Source organism: Simochromis diagramma, unplaced genomic scaffold (genome assembly GCF_900408965.1).
Source record: "Simochromis diagramma unplaced genomic scaffold, fSimDia1.1 OVJJ01000216.1, whole genome shotgun sequence".
Lineage (NCBI taxonomy): Eukaryota > Metazoa > Chordata > Actinopteri > Cichliformes > Cichlidae > Simochromis > Simochromis diagramma.
The window spans coordinates 18926642-18943950 of record NW_024386883.1 but is presented as its reverse complement, the minus strand read 5'-3'; the positions used below and the strand labels follow the sequence as shown (position 1 = coordinate 18943950).

Sequence of the window (17309 nt, the reverse complement as noted above, 5' to 3'; positions counted from 1 at the left end):
GTCTTAATCAACTTCAGTGACTCTGTGGAAAACTTTGAGCTACATTTAACTATGAAAAGTGCTGAGCAGTGGATCGGACGATGTTAGAGGCAGTGGCAGCACTTTTAAATGCTTCCAAGGGTTGTCCTTAAGACATGATATCAATTTATACACCACGGTGAATGCTTAGGTTAGCTAACTGATAGATGTTAATGGTTCCAGCTAGCTTTTACACTGAATTTGTTTTTTTAAAATAATCTAAACTTTAAAAGTCCAAACTGTCTGGAAAGGCCAGCCCCACTGATGTGGTGGGTTTCTGTCAGGCCAAGCACTGCTTACTCAGTGAAATCTAAAAATTAAACCGATCTTCTCTCCTTTCATCTCAAACAGTATTCGGTCACTTAAGCTTCTCTTGTTGCCTGTGCAGACCATCCTCTAAACTTAGTGACATCTTGTGGCCACAGTTGACTATTGTCTCTGGAAGCAGCCTTAACTCCAGTTGGCCCAGAAAGCTACTTCCACTGCTGCCTGACTCACAAGGCTTCGCTACAGTGAGTCCTGCATATGTGATTTGGCAGATTTCTATGGCAGATACCCGTCCTGACAAAACCCCAAGAGATTTGTGTCTCCTTCTCAAACCAGGGACCTTTAACTTTTTTGGCACCACTGAAACTGTAGCGATTTCGATTTCACGTTTTTTTTATAATCTCCCATAGATACTGTCATACATGGCTTAAACCCTTTAATTCAGCTGTGATTTTTTTAATTACTGTATTGTAATATGTATGTTTAAAAAATAAAAAACAGGCGTTAGCTTGTTTGTCAGAGCTCTTTTTTCAGTGATACATGGTCCTAACTTGAAAGCCACACGGAAAAATATATGATTTTATAGAATATGATTCAATATTTCAATATTCAAAATTGAACAGAATACATGAATAAAACATATCTAAACTGAGCTTATCTTGAACAAATGCAGAAGTAATATTGATCCATTTAACGCTATTTGGTAACATTTTTGGCGAAATAATGTTTTGGGAAACACTTTCAAATGTTTCACTTATTTTATTCCTTTATGAATGAATAGCTCCATACATTCATCCACCACTGCTCATCGTCAGCTAACAATAAAATATTCATGATGGGAAATATAGAAGTAATAATTTTTTTAGAGTTCTTCAGCCTTAAGGGTGCGCAGAAAAGTGACGATGTTTATGGATAGTGCAGCATAATCGAAATAAAAGGCAGGAAGTGAAATCATGAAAAGGTATATGAACAGTATAGGATGTTACTTTTATTTACAATTATATTCTTATGTTTTCTACCGTTTTGCTATTTTATCGTGTGTTGTTCAGCATAAACACTCAACTTCTGTTGTACTTAAATGTGCTGTATAAATAAACTTTACTTCACTAATGCCGAGCTAAAGGCCAAAGTCTTCCGCAACCCAACATCACAGAACACACAATACACTAATGCACCAGGATTGTGCAAGTTTGTCAGCAGCAAACGGCTCGATATTCACCGATCGAGTTCACCAGCTTTAGAACGAAGGCTGGAGTTGGTGCAAGATTTCCTGGGTTTCTGGTTATTCTAACCTGGATGACATTAAGTTTCCCAGAAATAATAAAAAAAAGCTTCTTTCTTATGTGAGGCTCTCATAACAAGCTTATAAGTTTGATGGCAAAACAGGGGTTGATACAGTGTTTTCATAGCACCTCCATGACTCTGACTTCAGCTCCACAGAATGACTCTCAAATCCAATAAGACAGAAACTAGATTTTAAGGTTGTGGAATGAGGAGGTGAGTAAAAGCTGCACCGAAACGGGCGAAACTATTGCTGCCACAAGATGAAGAGTCTGTTGTACCTTTAACAAACTCACTCTCTAAGCCACAGGACACCCTGCTGTTCCAGGATAGCAGAATCATTTCAGATAAGCCATTTTCCTCGGCTGTGCCCTGGTTTACTGCCACACCCTGCCTCTCTGAAAATCTGCTGAGAGATGATGAGAAAAGCAGCCATTTTGGGCCTTTCTGTGGCTCTCAGGTGGCCGCCTCCTCCTCGCCTCTCTGCTCTCTTTGGAAACAACTAAAGCACATTTCCTCCAAGATAATAAATCCAACTCAATAAATATTGTGGAATATGGGACTCTGGCTTTTGCTGAAAGCGTATTTTCTTCTTTTCATTCTGCTGTCCTTTCAAAGCTGTGTCCCTCTGCTGCTTTAATACAACCGCAGGTGCTTTACATTGAATTTCATTGTGGCGAGAGATGCAGAGAGCAGTTTTTTTCCCACCTCGTCAAACCCGCCAACTGGCTGCCGGCTCGGTTCTTGGAGGCAAATATTGAGTGGCCTGAAATGTGAAAACATTTATATCAAATTCTAAATAGAAAATATGCCCGGCAAGTGTGCATGCAAGGGGAGGACGCAAAAGGTGTTTGCATTGCCACATCTTTAAGGGGAAAACCCTAAAATAGTGGTACATTAAATAATGCAGTAATTTTAAACAATCCCAGCATTTTTGATCCCTCCTAACTTAACTAGTACAACATCCATCTGATACTTTCAGCACATTAAAGCTCTGTTAAAAACCACAGCAATTTTACAATCACTCCAAGTGTCACGGGTGGGGGCCGGTTTGTGGCATAATTTGCATAGTACAGTTTGCTGGTCCGTGTCAGACTTGTTGTTGTTTGGCTTTATCAGTGTTTTATTTGTTCCTGAGTAAATCGGTTTGGCTGAGAGCAAAGTTCTAGTTTTCACACAGCTGAATAAACGTCAAACAGCAAACTGATCAAACAGAAGTGTGCGATGGTCGAGAATTTGCTCCAGTGTCCTGTTATATTTTAGGGAGGAGCAGATGGCTGAGTTTATTAAACTCCACCAAGACAGATGGTGACGCAAATCTGAAGGCGAGACCGACCCGATTCACAGCCTCGCACTTCCGGCCTTCTGGGTCTTCGAAGGACCCGACCCACGTAGACCGCGAAGGACGGGTTTTCCGAAGGATGCGGCCTAAGTTTTGGGACACAGCTTATGGGGTTTTTCTCTACTGTAGCCGTTAGCTTAGTGGCTAGCTGACTTTCTGTCCTGCCACTTCTGACATTTTCCTTCTAACCAGTTAGATTTTCCACACTTGATGAGGTTCGTGCCTTCCTGCGACGGACCTCGTCGGACCAAGGTCAACAGCAAGGGTCGCTGGGAAATCATTGCTGATTGGCCAGGTAACATAATAACAAATGATCTAATTGGCCCACATCTTTATTTAAATCAAAAAGGCGCCCAAACGATTTACATCATAACACATCAAAATTACTTTCCACTGCTCTTTTCTCTAGCCAGGGTGTGATGGCTGCAGTTACAGCCACATATATTGGGTAATATCTGTCAAACATCACAGTGCTACAATAGACTTATACATAACACAACTCTTTAAATAAAGGATTTAATTTACAGGGAAATGCAAACTGGTTTGGTTTATAATTAACTTACTTATACGACCACATAAAATAAGTGCATAGATTTTAGTTAGTTTTAGTGTATTATTTAATTTTCCTTTGTTTTCTCAGTGGCAGCTGCTCCCAGTCCCTTGGTTGATGAGCTAATAGGCGGGAAAAGGGGCGGAGCAAGGCTACATGGAGACCTGTAAACTGGGTCATACCACAACTCTGGATCATGGGGGGGAAATGGAATTTGTTACGTTAGTTTCACCTACGTTTTTGTGCATTCTACCCCTTTTTGTGGGCTGTATTTAAGTTTAAGTCTTATTTAGGTAGATCAGTTTGTTTGTTACCAACTTTTGAGTAGAGTTCTGTTACTTTGACCTCTTTTATGGGCCCAAGATTTAGATCTTTAGTATAATTTAACCAAGTTTGTTTTCTGGGTTAAATAGAAAAACCTTTTTTGTTGGACTTTAACCTGTGTCTGACTTTCCTTTACTTCTCAGTCCAACGCAAGCAGTGGTACCCTGGATGTTTGATCTGCTTTCTAATAATTATCAATCGGTATTAGGACCTTTAAAAGTTTACCAAAAGGCACTTTGTTTTCTCCATTCAAAACAACCAGCTGACCATCTTTTCTTGATGTTTAGTCTTGATTGAAAAATAGTTAGATGATGATGAAGACACGAACTGGCCTCTTAACTATGTATGACCCACAAAGCAGTCGATTGGCTTCTCTATTGGCTTGTCAGAATATTTGCTTTAACTTTAACTGTGCTCTATGTTTGATACCTCATGCATTAAAAATATGGTTGCAGTGTTGAGTTTGCAGCAGTACGTGTTATTATGACAGCAGCATTAGAGTGATTTGTCATTTCTGAGAGATAAAGCAAAGCAACAAAAACACTAAAGGTTGAGCACAGATGGAAGGGAACATTTCATTTAATCTCTCGACACTGAAATCTGTGGCAGGAAAATGGGGAAAATACCAGCTGTGCTACCTCTAGGAATGCTGGTACCACCTTACAGCAGCGCACATTTTAGTCCTTAAAATATCCCAGAAGGAAAGAAACAGGTCACAAGATGTGATGACAGGAGAATTATAGGGTTAGAGAAAACATTTATTTGAAATATTCAGACTACTGGTTCCAAATTGTGGGTTTTCAATTTAATAATTAATCTTAATTTAAAAATCAAATTTTCTGTATGCCATCATGTTTCAGTGTTTAAAAAGCTGGTTAAAGAGGTTTGAGCACTGTAATCATCGAACTTTGAAAACGTGGCTTTTAATGGGAACAGGTTTTTCTTCACGGTGCGGAAACAGAGTGAAGAGTTTTTGATCCTATTGGCTGAACTCAAGCTGAAGTTGCGAGAGGCTGCAAACGAGAGAGAGTGGTTTTTGATTAAAGGCAGTACACAACATGTCAAGGTCATTGCTATGATGATTTTTAGTTTTTATAAGACTGACATATGAATTCAGGGCAGTAAATTTGAACCTTCAAATTCAACGTTGAATCTCTTCATTAGGAGCCAGACTGCAGCCACCTAAAATACTGCGAGGATGTTTTTATTGAGTTTTCTAGCTTCCAGTAGCTCATTCATTTGATTTTTATTAGGTCCTAATAGAAATCAACAGAGTGGTGCATTGCAATCAGACCAGTGCATACTGTTTTCAGGGAAATTACTTAATTTTGGAATTTAACCGCAGTCAAGCTGCTACTTGATGTGAGCGTTGATGGACGTAGCGCATGAAAATTTCATTCCTCTGCATCCAACATGGGCTGAATGTGAATCGGCTCATTGAGCATTTCGATCCAAACCTTTGCAATAAGTAACTAAACCAGGTGGTACGGCGCTTGCTGCCACGCCGAGCCGTCCTCCTCCCTAATGCAGAGCCGAGCGACTGAAAAATCGTCCATCTTTGCTGCTTTTTTGTGTGAAGAGTCAAAAGTAAACTCCCAACTCTTGAATGTCCTGCTTTTTCTTCACCGACTCATCAGTCATTCATTGGACTAACTTAAAGGTTTAAAAACACAAAGCTCTCTGTGATTGGCCCTGAAACCATTAGGTTTAACTCACAGAAGAAGATGCGGTCGATGGCGGTGTTAACAGGCTCCCTGAATAGCTCCACAAACTCGACCACTTTGTTGCCTCTCCTGACATTTTCTTTTCAGCTTCAAGTAGAAAGTCCATCATTCTCATTCTGAACAGGAAGACCTGCCTCCTCCTTATTCTCATCTTCCCCCACATGAAGATTGCATCTTCATAAATCAAACAATTTCTGATAAAAATGATTCGGAGGGCTTCATACGTTAAAATATTCATGAACTGTGAGGGGAAAATTGCAGATGGGAAACCTATCAGTAAATAAGACAATTTTCAAATATTCTCTTTGTGGATGTTGGATTCGAGAAACCTGAAATCTGAATCCTTGACTCTTTTATTCCAGCTGGAGTTTTTGTGCCCCCACTGCACATCTGGAAAGGTTTTTTAAGTGTAGCGTAGGCTCCATCTGAATGGCAAAAAGCCCATCGAACACACACAGACACAGCTCGGTACTCTCCAGAGTCCGTCGTATGAATGCAGCCGGAGTGACGGCAAACAGAGGAAAGAGGAGAAGAGTGGAGGCAGCACATGGAGAGGAAAAGAGCAAAGCAGAGCGAGGGAAAGGAAAAAAGACGGAGTGAAGGAAGGCATTGAGGATGAGGTAATACCACTGATGAAACCCAGGCAGCGATGACGACAGACATCCGATGCGTTTATGAAAGCGAACAATCTCAAAGAGATTTCTTTGTCTCTGTGGTGAGCATAGCTCTTCCCTGACACAGCTGCAGCTAAGACTTCTCACCACTTTGACTTCACCCTCATACTCCATGCACCTAACACTGTACACACCAAGCAGCTACCTGAATGCAAAGCATTAGAAATATAAAGCTTATTAAGGATAACATCAAATAAATGGCACTCGTTAAGTCCCTGTGTTTTCCACAACAGGGACATAATGACCCATAATCTGCAGAGAGCGTTGACCTACTACAGCTGCATCCACACAGGGAGTAATTTGCTTCGTTCTCGTCATTTTGAACCTGATAGTCGGTCACAAGTGGAGATTTTGGGCTCTGGTTGCCTAGGCAATGTCATATGTCAATCACTGGTATCCTGCACTCTCACTGGTAGGTGCATAAAAAATTATACATTATGATTGGAGTTTAACAAGGTGCAAACATGAAATTGACATCTTGCCCCACAAATATCAGCGATGTTTGGACAGCTAGCGAAGTCTGGCTACATGGCATATACTGGTCTCCTACATGCTAGCTAGCTACACTGCTATAATTAGGCTGATATAAACACATTAGGAGAGGAACTTAAGGTCACAGAAGTTAATGCTGAGGGTCTGAAAATGGACCAAATTCATGCACATCTTCAGCACGATATTAGTTACAAATATGTTGATTACTCACTATGACAGTCCACAGTGAAATCTCAGTAAGGTTGTTGGCTGTAGCTACACTGTGGGTTTTTTAAAGTTCATATATGTGTTGCACATGACAAGAGTCAACAAAAAGCTGGAGAGAACAAGAGTCATGGTTGAAAATAAAGGAGACAGAGAACTGCAGCATGTTGCAGAGCGTCTTATCAAACGTTGAAGACGCTCGGTCAGGCAGATTGTAATAAATCAGGAGCGTCAAGACGCTGATGCCAAAAACCACCTTCAATGTAAATGTGAGACGCTGGCAGCCTCATTCTTTTTTCTTGGTTTCTTAAATGTATCGACAGGTGCGCTAAACCTTAGTGAAGTGGTAGCCCCCCTGGTGGGCTGTGAAGGTACTGCAGGTGGGTCGCAGTAATAACGGAAATTCAGTTTGAAATGAGGATGTGCAGTTGCGTTTATATAAATGTATGCATTTATTTTAATATAAACGTGAATTCAGACTGGTAATAGAAGTGGTCAGTTTGTGATGCTGCTCATTACTCTGACCTAAATTTACTGATCTAATACTGATGTTTGCTTCCCCGTGGTGGGTCACACACTGGCCTTAAAACAGCCTACGTTGTTTATAATTTTTGAATAACATTGTTTAAGTTAAATAAACTCTCATTTATGTTGATTAGATGTAGATTTAAGATTAAGTGGGCCGTGTGGGATTTTCTGGTTTTTGTGTGGGTCGCAGCACTCTTGATTTTAAGAATGGCTGCTGTAGATCAAACAGGATGCAAACTGATAAATCATTAAGCTTTTTTTGTCTCTTTTATTTAAAATAATGATTCAGTGTGTGATGCCCCATGGACGATTAACCAAAGAACTGCGTGAACTTAGACAGATGACAACAGCTCCGGGTTGAGCCGGGAGGGCACGGACCTCGTCGAGGGAAAGGACTGATTTGTGTCCACTGTTTTGTGTGTCAGCAGTGCTGCCATGACTAAGCCTTCAAACTGTGGGAGAGTACAGTGTGTTTGTTATTTCTTTGTCTCCTGTGTTTTAAACCCTGCAGTTCGTTCCATCACACACACTCTTCCTCACGTCCTGCCGCCGCTCAGAGACAGATGATGAAACACACATGCCCTTTTTCTGCAGTCATGCTGGTCCTTTTGCCCCAAAACAGATCCATTTACCACACAAGCTGCAAAAAACAAAACTGTGTGTGTGTGTGTGTCTGAAAGCTGATTATAAAGAGTGTGTGTCACCCTGTGTGTGTTATCCTCTTACTGTCAAGCCTGCAGAGACATGAAGGGGAAGTTTGTGTTTTGTTTTGGTGTGTGCGTGTCACCCAGGTTCTCACCCCAGTTTCCCCCACTCGGCTGTTTAGTTTGGCCCGTCTCTGATCGCAGAACAAACACCAGCCTTCACATCGATTCCCCCATCACTTTTGGCTCAGAGCCTCGGTGACTCTCTGCTTTCTCATTTTCAGTTTTAATCATCTTTATCCTCAAGAACCACTTCATTATGCAAGGCTATTTAACTGTAAAATCACTGTATAATTTGCTGGTCTGTTTATGCAAATGGAGAGCAGAAGCTTCTACGGCTTCATTGGAAAGAAAAAAATGCAAGGACGGAAATTTACGCTTTTTTGTGATTATTTTTTTCTCCATTGGTGGCAAATTGATCCCAAAGCGAGCAAGCCAAAATTAAAAGTACGCTTTGTGGGGAGAATTAGTAATCCATCAAGCATTTCTCATGTCTGTCTTCAAATAGTGATTAAGCCGCCCACAGTGAAAACATGGAAATGACGACAAAACCTAAACTCTAAACTGGACCTTTTAGAATTGTCCTTATTTTCTGTCATATACAAATTACCCCCCCCCCCCCCACCCAAACCCCCACCCAAAACAAACATATACAAATAATAAGTCCTCTAAACAGCAGCTTTACACAATTTTTTTTTATACCTTTGGATCTCTATGATGTCATAGAGAGCCAAAATTTCACCAAATCTAAAGCAAAGCTTTTTGTGTGGTGCTGTATGTAATTAGGTTTTCTCAAATGATGCGAACATGGCAAATGAGCATTTGTTCAAGTGAAAATATTTCAGCTTTGGCAAAATTTAGGTAAGATGGAAAAAAGGAAGCTTGCTAATTTTGCTTGGCAGGAAAATTAGTCGGACTAACTTAAATTTAATTGACATTGAATTGAATTAAAGTGATTGGTGTGTGGACAGATCTAGTCTATAGGCAGTAGTCAGAACCTCAAATTTGTTAATTTGTGTTGCTGTGCCACCTTTTCCGTGTCCATCATGACAATTTTCACTCTTATATTTAGTGATTTACAATTTTAAAAGATGAAAAAGTTGAAATTTAGAGGTTGGAGAGGTTGGTGGAGGTGGGAGATATTATTAATCCAAGATATGTTCTCTGGTTAAGTTTAAGTAGTAAAAGCAACTGGATTAGGTTGAGCGAAATATAATGGGTTTGCCTAAAATACAACAGTTACTCATCATGTTCTTTTAATCATAATGTTTGCATAAAATACAGAAGATGAGTTGAATCCACACGATTATAAGAGGTTTTTAAGCACTCAAATTCTCCATGGACATGAATCTGCAGGCACCTGCATTAACCATTAACATCACTAAATGACTAGTTTACAGCGCTCCAACACAAACGAAACATACTGACAAACAAACAAAACCTCTAAACTGACGTGTTGTTAGATAGAAACAATGAGGTTAGCAGCTATATGCTACACTGGGTATCAAACAGCTTATTCACATTAGCAGATAAGCTAACATTAGCCAGTTCTATCTGGAGCCTGTGAAACCAAATGGAAATGTAGCTATTGGAGGATTACTATAAGTGACATCAGCGGGGCAATCAATTCATGAAGGGGTTTGTTTGTTTTACGAAATCAAATCTAACCCTGAGCCATGTTTCTTTCTGACTTATGCTAGCTAACACTAGAACACCTGCTAATACAAACATTTAGCTAGTTAGCTCAAAAGCTGGACAATCTCAAAAGCTTTTTGGCAATTTTCAAATTATTTTATGAATGTTACACACTTTTGTCTGCTCTATAGTGTGGCTAAATTATTGGCAGCTGTCTAGTAAGTGATGAGCATATTTCTCCTGTTTTGGCTTCCCTTCATTGGCTTCCTGTTAAATCCAGAATTGAATTCAAAATCCTGCTCCTCACATACAAGGTCTTAAATAATCAGGCCCCATTTTATCGTAATGACCTTGTAGTACCATATCACCCTATTAGAGCACTTCGCTCTCGCTCTGCAGGCTTACTTGTTGTTCCTAGAGTATTTAAAAGTAGAATGGGAGGCAGAGCCTTCAGTTTTCAGGCCCCTCTTCTGTGGAACCAGCTTCCAGTTTGGATTCGGGAGAAGGACACAATCTCTACTTTTAAGATTAGGCTTAAAACTTTCCTTTATGACCCTGAATCCTCCCTTAGTTATGCTGCAATAGACGTAGGCTGCCGGGGGATTCCCATGATGCATTGAGTTTTTCCTTTCCAGTCACCTTTCTCACTCACTATGTATTAACAGACCTCTCTGCATTGAATCATATCTGTTATTAACCTCTGTCTCTCTTCCACAGCATGTCTTTTATCCTGTCTTCCTTCTCTCACCCCAACCGGTCGCAGCAGATGGCCCCGCCCCTCCCTGAGCCTGGTTCTGCTGGAGGTTTCTTCCTGTTAAAAGGGAGTTTTTCCTTCCCACTGTCGCCAAAGCGCTTGCTCATAGGGGGGTCATATGATTGTTGGGTTTTTCTCTGTATCTATGGAGCGCCTTGAGGCGACTTTTGTTGTGATTTGGCGCTATATAAATAAAATTGAATTGAATTGATGAGTGGAAGTGTCAGTTAGCTAGCTGTTTGTAACATTAAATGACATTACTTTTAAGTATTTTTTGTGAGTAATAATATTTTAATAAACCACCTTTTTGGTAGCAACATTTAATTGTTTCATGTCTATCCTCAGCTGCTCAACAGTTTAAATAAAAAACAAAACAAAAAACAAAACAAACAAAACAAAACGTAGCCAAAACAAACAAACAAAAATAAAATCTAAATGTATTCTTGCTGCCTTCCAAAGGGTTGGTTCAAAGACAGGGACCAGTCAGATTCCATCTTCACTGACTTTAATATCACTAAAGATGGCAGTAAGTTGCTAAGTATCTCAAAATGACAATAATGTATGGTTACTCTACAATCAGTTTGAAATCAAATGGGTACATGTTGGAAATTGCATTCACACTCTGATTCACTAATTCACATACATTTTTTACTTTTAGAGTCCAGATGGAGCCCTTACAGATTTGAAAGAGAAATTGTGCTTCAGTTGCTGAAGGATGATGATTTATCAGTGCAATGTCATTGGTGCTAAGGAGCCTTGCACTTTTACATTTGGCAACCAGTTGAGTTAAGTCCTCTATAGCAAAGAGACACATCGCAGTCTGTGCTCATAGCACAGACTGACTCAGAGTCATTGGTCTGTGTTGGCAATCAGGCTGTAGATATTTGTAATGTTTGACAGTCTGTCTGAGAGCCACTGAAGTCAGTCACTATTGTGTCGAGACAGCTGTGAACTAGGTGACCTAATAGAGCAATTGAAAGTTTCCTCTCCTTCTTGATTGAAAGTGGTTGCCAACAGGTTGAGGGTGTTGCACACTCAACCTCTGAACCACCATAAAAAAACAAAAAACGATACAGTCACCAGGCAAACTCAGATTTTCTCTCTCATCACCAGAAGGCTGCCGTCTTATGTTCCTATACCCTGTGACTGAGCCATTACCCAAACTTTTTGTAGCTGCTTTTCTCTCAGCTGTGTGTGAATGTGTGTGCTACAGGGATCTGAACCACAGCATTACATAATCTCTCTCTCAGCCAATCAGTGAGCACAACCCTTCTAACGTCATTTGTTGATCTGATCCAGAAACACACACACACTGATGTAAGTGTACACACAGCTGGAGCCAGGTATCTGTTCTCACTAGAAAACCCAAACCAGCTGTCAGAACACACAGACACACACACACAGGTGTTAATATGCATCACTAGGATTACTCAACTTTCACGTTCATTTGAAGACCTGCAGGTAGCTCTTGCAGCGTTGTCATTAAAAGCTTCTGAGCTCAGAGACCGGCCTCGTCCTCTGCAGCCTGCTGATCTGTAACATATCGAACTCCCCGCTGTTTGGATCAACACACACTGTTTCATTTCTCCACTTCTTCCAAAATGAGGCCACAGTTACATGTTATGACAGGAGACTGGGGTCAGTGGGAATGTGTGTATATTTCAATCTTGTGTGTTTCTGATTAATGTGGCAGTTCTGTGGCGCCACATTAATGTGGTGTTCAGATTCAGGAAAACTCACACAATATGTGTTTTAGCAGAGGCAAGCTGGTGTTTTATATGTTAATTGTTTCAATCATTTGTCTCTGATTTTGCACAAAAGTTAGAATTGCACAGTTACGGAGCCCCGCCAGGGACATGGGAGAAAAAAAAAATTAAGATGAACTTTTGCATGATCTCGCAAAATACACTGCATCCTTCGCAGGTCGCATTTGAAAGCTGAGTCGGTGTATCCTTCGTGACCCAACCTATCCCAGAATTCATAGCGCGGCCCAGCCAAGTCATTTCTAACAATGGCGGCAGCTACTTAGTTTCAATCTTATGTTTTCTGGGTCACAAAATAAACGTTGAAGCTATTTTCAGGCGTGAATGTAGCTGTGTAAACTTCAAGTATCTGCTCGGTTTATCAAGACATCACATATTTGTAAAAGTGCTCCGATGTTTTCGGAGACGTCTGTTACCCACCATCTCGAAGCTAACTTTAGGTCGAGGCCCACTACAGCCGGGGGGACGCCGCACTCCCGGCACATCGTGCTTTGACCTCCCGGTCGGCTTCGAGCTGGCGCCCTCTGAAGGATGCGGCCAAAACATTTGCGCAAAAGTTCATCTTAATTTTTTTTTCTCCTATGTCCCTTGCGGGGCTCTGTACAAAGACACAATGAGGACATGTATAAAAAATCCAATCAGGGCTCCAAAGCACGCCCACATGAAAGCGTTCTTTCCAAATGCTACGGACAAAATTTAAATAACACTAACAATGGATGAGTTTGAAGAATTTGTGATCCTCAAAAGCATTTCCATTTTTGCTCCTATTGAAAAAAAATCTTTTTGAGCCAGTATGAATATAATCCTGTGAAACCAACATATGAAAACTGCTTCACGGTTTCACTTTTCTACCATTCGCTTTGATAGAAAAGTGTCAGCCTGGTGCTGGTGTGAAAGCTTAGAAAGAAACAGCTGGTACTTTTATTTTGGTGGAGTTTCCTTCTCACAAAGACATCCCTGGGTTACCATTGTTTATAAAATACCATTAAGAAATAATGAAAAGCTACATTTCCTGCTTCCTTCACAGAGCGCAGATCCACATGTTTGATTCAGAAGAGTTTTACAACTGTCTTTTCGCTCTTTCTGACACACAACCTCCAGCAACCAGAATCAAACCAGCAACCCTTTGTTTGTCCAGGTAAGGTTTAAACCACTACACTATTGAGAGTAATGAGCACCAATGAAAAGAGAAACATCCAATAATTATGCAGAAAGCATCAAAATCTCTGTAGGCTATGAGACCAGATAACGAGCTACCAAAATTAGCTGACTCATCAACTTTCTTCTCAGTTTGGCAGCTTAAATTAAATGCTGCGAGTACATAAAGCATACACGACAGGTCGGAATTAATTAGTATGTGAAAATAACTGCACAACAGCCCAGAAAGAAATACAAAAATAACCAAAATAGGACAGGAAATGACCAAAAATGAAATGATATACTATCATCAAAGACGAATAACAACAAAAGGCAGAAAATTACTGAAGGATGGAATAAAAATGTCTACGGAAAACACTGCAAACAGATGTCAAATCACCAGCAGGACTCACAAAACACCTGCAAGACACAGAGCTGGAGACAAAAAGACAACTGCGTGAGCTGCTTTGTCTTTTCTGCAGTGTGGAGGTCTTGCCCGGAGGAGCTCGGTTTCATAATCCATCCATATGCACACAGCAGAAAATATTATTCCATTCTCAACTTCTCACTTTAGCACTGAAAGTCCTTTGAAGCTCTTTTTTTTGCCAGCGCTGGTATTTCACAGCATCCTGCTTTACATTCACATTTACACCTGAGAGTGGAGCACACAGGGCGCAGCAGGTGGAGGCGAAGAGTCACGCTCGGGGGTCACCTTGACATTTTCCCAGCTACTTCAGTGAATTAACCTTTTAGTCACAGGCTCACCTAACAAGCCCACACACAAACGGCCTCCAGGAAAATGAGACCAACCCAGCTTCGGCTCGACCGCGTGATATTTTCTCCGCGGGCTCACGGATCCATTAAAACCTGCTTTGTGTTAAGAGCGCTGAAATGCTGCCCCTGACCTCTCAGATGGAGCGAGAGCTTTCAAGTTCTCACTGCGGACGCCACGCTGGGATTCCTCGAAAACCGAGAGCTCCGTTTAGCACCCCGAGTATCACCCGGCGAGTTTGCCTCGCAGCGCGAAACAGGCGCAGGAAAACACTCAGCTTCAATGAGACGTGAAACCACAATCAGTCACAGCTGCAGCTCGCATGCTAGTGGCTTCATGGGACTGTCTATGATGGGCAGCAGGAAGCAGCAGCTGACCACCATGTTATGATACGGTCCATGGATTTTATTATTCATAGCTTTTAAAGGCAAAGGTGTAGATTTCATGATGCCAGCATTTAGCACACATGCGTTTGAAAACGATAACCAGCGGGACAACGATGCTTCAGATCTTGGCGTTCTTTAGTCCCAGAAATACACTTCTACCATAATCTGATGCTGATTCAAATTCACCAGCATGCTGGAAATAAAGTGTCAGTTGCTCAAAATTCACAAAATTCACTGGAGTCAGAGCCCCAGAACAACACGTAGTGTGTCTCTGCATGAACCAAACAGAAATAATTGAAATACCTCGATTGAAGACACCAGCAAAGTTACTCGAAGATGAGGAAAAGCCAGAGCAACACCTTAGAAACTAACTTACAATGCCTTCTGTATCATACGTTCTTGCAGCTCTTGCTTAAATTTATGGTGTACACATTATCTGTTATTGCAATTTGCAAAACTCGTGCACAATTTTAGTTGAACTTTTCTTTAACGAACCTTGTTTTGTCATCTAGAAAGAGATTTTTCCTGGCTTACGATAACAGATTAGCTGTTCAGCTACAACCGAGGAGTTCTTACTAGTTTCCAGTTGTAGAGATCACAGCATCCAAACCTGAAGCCAGGGCATCAGGTGAGGAGTGAGATAACGAACCAGCTCAACAGTCTCTTGTTGTTCGTTGTGCACCATGAATTCATCCTCCAATGTGATATCCCGAGTTTTACTCGATTTTGCCTACACAGACAGTCTTCACTCACAGTCTGGACCACTCACCAGATTTGTGTCCCCGCAACGTCATCCTCCAAAATAAAAAACAAGGTAAAGAATCCACGACACAGAAATGCATGAGCAAAGGAACCCAACAGGACTTTGCACCCATAAAGACAACATTTGATGAGTCTCGACACCTCAGTTTATATCACCAAAGACGAGTTTGATGAACACTAGAATACTTTTCAGGGTTTTTCCAAAGGTAGCTGCACAAGCAGAGACCACCCTCCCCAACTTCTGATGCAAATCCAGTCACTTTCTATTATCAGCAGGCCTGAAACCACTCAGCTCACAAAAGAGCTTCAAAGACTGCTCCTAGCAGGCTTTCTTTGGGTAAAGCGTGAAAAGACTGACCTAAAAACACCAACTAGTCCAGACAGGTGTATGAGAAGGTGACTGAGTGTGGGATTGGCCAAATGCCAGTCAGGTAAGGCTTTCTGATCACATCTCCCATCACACTGGGTTCTGACTCACTTCAGCACTGCCTCTGTAAATGAAGAGTGTGTGAATCACAACTGCTTCAGAGATGCACTGGAATTTCCAGAAACATCTGCAGATGACTCTGAAAAACGTCTTAGCTTTTGATTTTGTTCCAACAACAATTGTGTAGTTTTTTTTGTCACATAATGATCCAAATGTTGTCACATGGTGATTCGTGGTCTGGACTGATAAAGGCCAGTGCTGCTGACTGTTTAATGACGATGTTGCTGAATTAAGCACAACTCTGCCTAAATAAAACAAAGCCTGGATGTTATGTTTCATTTAGCATCAGTGGAACTTAACTTACTGAACTTCTTCACCACACTCTTCCACAGAGAGCTGAAACCATCGCCATCGCCTCCTGGGAGGCTCCTTTTATACCCACTCATTCTCCTGACTTGTTGCCAGTGAACTTCAGTGAAAAGCAGCATGTTCCACCAGGTGTTTTATGCTTTTAAGCATGAAATTTTCACTCTTTTGTTGCTCCTAATCCAACTTTTTTGAAATACATTCCTTGCTTTGAATTCAAGATGAGCAGAAAAACAATGACATTGCTAATTTAAAACTTTGCGATTGGACTCTAGGGTTCAGTTGTTTTGCAAACCACTGCATTTTGATTTAATTCACCTTCTGCACAGCATCTCAACTGGAAACAGACGAATGATTTTAACTATACCTCCCTTCCCTAATATCAGTTTCCTTCACCATGCTGAGTTGCACAAAACACTTTCACCAAAACACTTCTGCAACCTTGCATAAACCGCTTTTTTCCAGCTAAATAATCTTCACCCACATCGAATCCCAACTCACCCCACAGCCGCCTCTCCCTCACACCCCTCCAGAAGACATCCCAAGCCTTGTTGGTGGAGTCTTTGACATGCTCGCTGAAAGATCTCCGCAGCTGAGATTTTACCGTCGTGTGCTGAGCCATATTCCACACGTTCGACAGTCACATATTCCCAGTGAGAAACCTGTGTTTCTGGACAGTTTCTAATCCATGCGGGCAGCGTTCACTCTGTCACGGCTCATGCGGAGGGTGTGCTTCACTTAAGAGTTCAGCAAAGTAAGGAAGGAGGAGGAGGTAGAAGAGGAGGCAGGGGGGGCTGACACTTGATGCAAAAAGTCTGCATGCAATTTGTGAAACAGCACAGCCCTTTCCCTCCCTACAGCTCCACACTCAGAAAGTTAAGTGTGTGGGTACATCTATCTTTGTGAGAGCCAAATTCATAAAGTCAGGATGTTTGGGACGGTTCAAACTTTGGGACAAGCTTTCAAAGGGTGTTTTGAGAGTTAAGAATTTGTTTATGGGGCAAGGGGATGTAATATGTCAGCGAAGATCCTCACAAAAATATCAGTGCAATTTTGAGTGTGTGTGTGTAGCTGAAAGATAAGCGAATGATTACAGAGTGTCTGTGTGTGTGCGAGGCAGAGCGAGAATGAGAAGTATTTATCTTTTGTGTGTGCGTGCTTGTGTCAGAAATTAAAGGATTTGGCCGGCCTGAAGGGAG

General features: G+C 41.3%; 1 protein-coding gene across 2 annotated transcripts in view; it reads right to left on the bottom strand.

The window, feature by feature from the left end:
- Positions 1 to 16881, bottom strand: part of si:dkeyp-23e4.3 (rho GTPase-activating protein 7) — a 100689-nt gene extending 83808 nt beyond the window's left edge. Inside the window, exon 1 of one of the 2 annotated variants that reach the window (XM_040032561.1) lies at positions 16612 to 16881. In XM_040032561.1, the coding sequence (XP_039888495.1) occupies positions 16612 to 16732 (121 nt within the window). In that variant the 5' untranslated portion in view covers positions 16733 to 16881. The remainder of the gene's footprint in view (positions 1 to 16611) is intronic. The other variant, XM_040032559.1, reaches the window with a different exon arrangement.
- Between the last annotated feature and the right edge of the window lie 428 nt (positions 16882 to 17309).